At 46.9% G+C, this 5,320-nt stretch overlaps 1 protein-coding gene across 12 annotated transcripts in view; it reads right to left on the reverse strand.

The window, feature by feature from the left end:
- TFAP2B (transcription factor AP-2 beta) overlaps positions 1-5,320 on the reverse strand; it is a 54,503-nt gene that overhangs the window by 24,989 nt on the left and 24,194 nt on the right. For all 12 annotated transcript variants that reach the window (XR_003094522.1, XM_025206511.1, XM_025206512.1 and 9 more), the window contains 2 exons: positions 4,772-4,890; positions 963-1,104 (listed from right to left, as the gene is read on the reverse strand). Coding sequence is in view for 11 of the 12 variants with exons in the window: in XM_025206511.1 (XP_025062296.1) it covers positions 963-1,104; positions 4,772-4,890 (261 nt within the window). In the remaining variant the exon portion in view is untranslated. The remainder of the gene's footprint in view (positions 1-962; positions 1,105-4,771; positions 4,891-5,320) is intronic.

Genomic DNA, 5,320 nt, shown 5'->3' on the forward strand with positions numbered 1-5,320 from the left:
GGGTAGGTAAGTAGATAGGTGGATGGGCGAGTGGGTGGGTAGGTAGGTAGGTAGATGGATAGCTGGATGGGTGCGTAGGTAGGTAGGTGGATAGATGGGTGGGTGTGTGGGTAGGTAAGTAGATAGGTGGATGGACGGGTGGGTGGGTAGGTAGGTAGGTGGATAGGTGGGTGTGTAGATAGGTAGATGGGTGGATGGATGGATGTGTGGGTAGGTAGATTGGTAGGTAGGTTGGTCAGTCAGTAGATAGCTAGATGGATGGATAGGTAAGTCAATGGGTGGCTGGATTGGTATACAGGAGGTGATTGGATGGAAAGATAGGTGGGCAGGTAGGTACGTAGGTAGGTAGGTGGATGGATGGATGAGTTTGTAGGTAGGTAGGTAGGTGGGTGGATGTGTGAGTTTGGTAGGTAGGTGGATGGATGGGTAGGTAGGTTGGTGCATGAATCGATGGGTGTGTGGGTAGGTGGCTAGGTAGGTGTGTGGGTGGATGGGCAGGTAGGTGGAGAGATGGCCGACTGGCTGCATGCTGGTCCCACTGAAGTCAGTCTGAATTTCCCCTATGGCTTCAGAGGCACTGGCGACGAGGCCCACACACTCCTCCATAGACAGGGACCCCCGGGCTGCACCGCGGATGCCTACTGCGAAGCCCCGCAAGGAGCCAAGAGCAAGGGAAGACGCGGGGCCCGACCCAAAGAAAGGCCGGGCCGCGCGCACACTGCCCGGGGATGGGGCAGGAGGGGCGCCCAGCGCACGCGGGCAGACGAGCACAGCTGCCCGCTCCGTTCCCACGCTCCGTGCGAGCGCAGCCCCGCACGAGGCACCGCAGGAAGCCTCAGGCCCGCGCTGGAAGAAGCACTGGCTTCCTCTGAGTGGTTCCGAGGTGCCTGCCTTTCCCCAGTGCCCTGCAACCTCCCAGCCCTAACCCTAACCCTAACCCTGCGCTCTTGCCCTCTACTCACTTCGTAGCAAGCAGCATGTTTTTCCTGGAGTGGAGATCGCTGGGGTCCGTGTGCTGTCTGTTCAGGTACTCAGACACCGCTTTGGCCGGGAACTCCGTTTCGCAGATGTACCCAAAGTCCCGAGCTAAATGAACCGCTTCACCTGGGGAGAGAGCAGAAAGCCCTGCGGTCAGCAGAGGCCGGCGGGTGAGCTGGTGAGCCAGGCAGCGGGGAAATGCAGCCAGCTCGACCCAGGGTCCAGTGAAACATGCTCCAGGTTACATCCCACAGCTCAACCAGTCACGCTTGCTGGACACCAGCTCCTCTGGGCTGAAGGCAAGGAGGGAGAGCTGTTCAAGGAAAGCAGGATCCGATATTGTATTTCTTGCTCCTGTCTCCCCACTCTGCTTTGCAATGGAAGGGGCCCTTTACGGGCCTGGCCGTCCGCTGGTGTAAATGGCCCTGGTTTTCCTGACTTCCGTGAAGCTGCAGCGATTGACACTTGCTGAGGATCTGGCTCTGGGCAAAGGGGTGCAAGAGGGCTGTATAGAGGCTCACATAGGCTTTCGAGGATGTGGGGGAAGAGCGAGAGGAGCACTGACAGCTAAAGGACTCCGTTTTAGTGAAGTAGAGAACTCATCTATACTTCAACATACCAGGAAATGACCCCAAAAGTTAGCTTATATATATAATGCTACCCAGGTAGATGTATGCATGTATGTATAATTGTATATACCACCTACATATATACATTGTATATGCGTGCACACACACACACATTCTCATGTCTATACATTTTACTTATATATAATTGCATCATTATAATAATTTTATCTATATATATAGATGCAGATTTAGATATAGATATATAACAGGTATATACATACCTGTGGACATACATCTATATATACTTTACATAAGTAGGTGTGTGTTATATACTTATATAAGTGTGTATATTATATACACACTTCTATGCAAGTATGCAGGTATATAAATTATATAGATATATGTTCTACATATACCCACTGATATCTCTCTATCTATTGTGTATATACACATACATATATGTATGTATATATATATATGTGCATGTATACACGTACATATACGTGTGTATGTATATGTATACACACACATACACATGTATATACGAACTAGACATTATAATCAAAATTGTATCCACCTCTTATAAAATAAAGCAGACAAGTGTATATAGGTATAGTCCAACTCCATATATACAAGTATATATGTGCACCTATACATACACACACACATTCTCATGTCTATACATTGTACCTATCTATAATTACATCATTATAATCATGATTTCTATATATAGATGTAGATATAGATACGTATTATAATACACCTGGTAGGTATGTATATATACATAATCATATATATCCATATATGTGTGTGTATATATATATATATACACATACATACACACACGCACACACACATATATATATACACATACACACACATATATATACACACATATATAATTATTTTACATTGGTAGGTGTGTGTGTGATACACTTGTATATGTGTGTATACCCTGTGCATACTTTGATGCAAGTATGTAGGTACTTACGTTACACAGATACATCATAAGTTACACACACACACACACACACACACACGCACAGGTACACACACACGTGTATATAAGAACTAAACATTATAATCATCGGTGAATCCAACTCCTGTCAAATACAAGAGACAAGTGCATATTCTCCAATGAAAACTGTTGCTTCTCCATCTGATCCGATTATCATGCAACAGAAACTCTCGGCTCTGTCCCTTCCCCACAAAAAGAAAAAGAAAAAAAAAGGACTGATGAATGGGAACCCTTTCATATGAAAAATAATAATTATTTCGACTCTTAATGCTCATTGTCACTTCCTTTGCCTGCCTGGTTTCAGGTTTCTCCCCTCCAGAGGTTCATGTCATCAAACTCCCATTGATGTACTTTATACCACACGAAGAAGACGACACAGTAGCTGAAGAAAGGAGGGGAAGGGGTGGAGGAAAAAAAGCCAGACTCTAGGGGGATTCCATAATGTTACAGCTCAACCCCTCTAGAATAAAGCACGGCCTGAGGGGCCAGAGGGAAGATTTCTAACACGCAAAACAGATCTGTCTAATCATTCCAGTGCCACATTATTTTTAACGATCAGGACTGACTTGAAAACGTCACAAAAGGAAAAAAAAAAAAGAAAAAAAAAAAAAGGAAAGGGGTGGGGAGGAGAGGGGTGGGAAGCCTTCTCCATATCACCCAGCAGCCTAATCAAACTGCCAGCCCAGTGCCCCAGTCCCACTGGCCGAGTCTGCCCCACCGCTGGCTGATGGACAGGGCCATCGCCCGCCCTGCCCTGCGCTGATCCCGACCAAAGATGAAGGGAACATTGATGCTAGAGGCAACATCTTAAAAAAAAAAAAATCCTGACTGTTGTCTGGAAGCGAGAGAAACCTGGAGCAGGGGCAGCTTCCCAACGTGAGCAGGGGAAGCTGGCAAGGTAAATTGTTGATTTGTAAGTCAATCAGAAGAGAGGGACCCAGAGACTTGCCTGGTTTGCAAGACAGAGGCATTTGCACATGCCTCTGTGTGCAGTGGGCCAGGTCTTAGCATCTTGTGACTCGTGGATGTGCGCACCCCCACTGCACAACGCGACCTGCAACACTGCTCAGCGTGGAGACAGGCATTTCCCATCATGTTGAACCACCCCTAGACGCTGCACGGTGCTCCTAGTGCTCGCTTCTACCGCAGGAAACCTAGTTGTGCTTTGGTTTGCACGTGTGTACACGTCGATACCCCAACCACAACTATATCAGCAGCGTTTCCAAGTGAATCCATAGCACACCTGTTTGTGTGCTTGCATATGTAGAAAGGATACTACATATAAAGTGGTTTTATTTTGTAAAGAGTCCACATACTCCGAGAGGTGGTGGATTTCCATGCTTGGAGGTGTTGAAGACCCAGCCGGACAAAGCCGTGTCTGGGATGATGTAGCTGGGGGCTGGCCCTGCTTTGAGCAGGGGGTTGGACTACATGTGACCTCCTGAGCTCCCTTCCACCCCTAAATGTCTACGATTTTATTAGTCTATTTACTCTCCTCTGTGTGTGTAGGTTTAACACAGATAAACTAGATTCATAATTAGACCCACTGTATTCATGAGGGCTTCTGGAGAAAAAAAAAAAAACCAACAACCCAGAATAAATACACATGCATCTTAACCAAATGAGAATCGGAAAAAGCCACCATCCAGCACGATAGCAGAGCATCAAAGTACCTGAATGACGTTGATTCATTTTAATAGGTGACATTCAAATAGTTTTCTCCTCTCTCTCTCTTTCCTTTAAGAAAGGATGGCTTATCCCTTTGCTTAGGCACCCGAAACTTAACTGTACCTGCAGCTGTCCATTTGCAAGGATTTCTTTCCTCGGAGGAAACAACCAGGGGTTTTATAGCAAACCTATTCAATGGATGCATTGTAAGGGGGCAACGGATCTGTCATAAACGAGCTTGGAAGAAGTGACCTGGAGCTCGAGACCCGGCACAGGGCAGGCCCCGAGTTCAAAGAGGGGAGTCTGCAGGAAAAAAGTTCAAGTCCCAGCTTCCAGGTGGATCAGCGGATTGCTGGGCAGTAAGACGAGGGGCTTTCATCTGGCCCAGCATCGTGCACGCTATAAGCAGCCCTGACTGCCACGTCTGCAACGATTTCCACAGGGCCCATCCATGCACCTTTGCAAAATGCCAGCCCCTGACCCCACGAGAGAGAGCTGCGCAGCCAGGAGCAGCGCCGAGCTGCGGTGCTCCGCTTACCTTCCACCAGGGACGTGAGTAAAGTGACATTCGCCGCCTTGCGCCTGCCGGCTGGTAAATTCAAACCGATTTTTTCTAGCCTCTCTCTCAACGATCTCCCCCCATTTTTCGATTTGGCTCTGGAATTGCAAAGAAATTAACATGCTGATTAACCTGGAGTGGTCCCTGGAACAAACTTTTAGGCTGTGCAATCTAAAGACCACTGGAGCTTGAAGGGGTTTTAACTTGAGGTTAGCACATTTTGCATGAGTCTGGACGAGGGAGGGGGAGGAGGAAGGGGGGTATGTGGTTTTTTTTCTCTCTAACAGGGTTTGCTGAGGTTTGCTTAATTTCTCACCCCACACACACACACACACACACAAAAGGGGATCGCCCTCCCCTTTCATCTAAGGAAAACAAATTATGCCAGATGGAAATAATTTCTCAGTGTCTGGTATTGGAGAAGGCAAATTGATTCCTAACTGTATAAGGCTAAGATGCATTTGGATAATATATATATATATATATATATATATGTGTGTGTGTGTGTGTGTGTGTGTGTCTGTATAC

The sequence above is a fragment of the Alligator sinensis genome, unplaced genomic scaffold (genome assembly GCF_000455745.1).
Source record: "Alligator sinensis unplaced genomic scaffold, ASM45574v1 scaffold293_1, whole genome shotgun sequence".
NCBI classification, from domain to species: domain Eukaryota; kingdom Metazoa; phylum Chordata; order Crocodylia; family Alligatoridae; genus Alligator; species Alligator sinensis.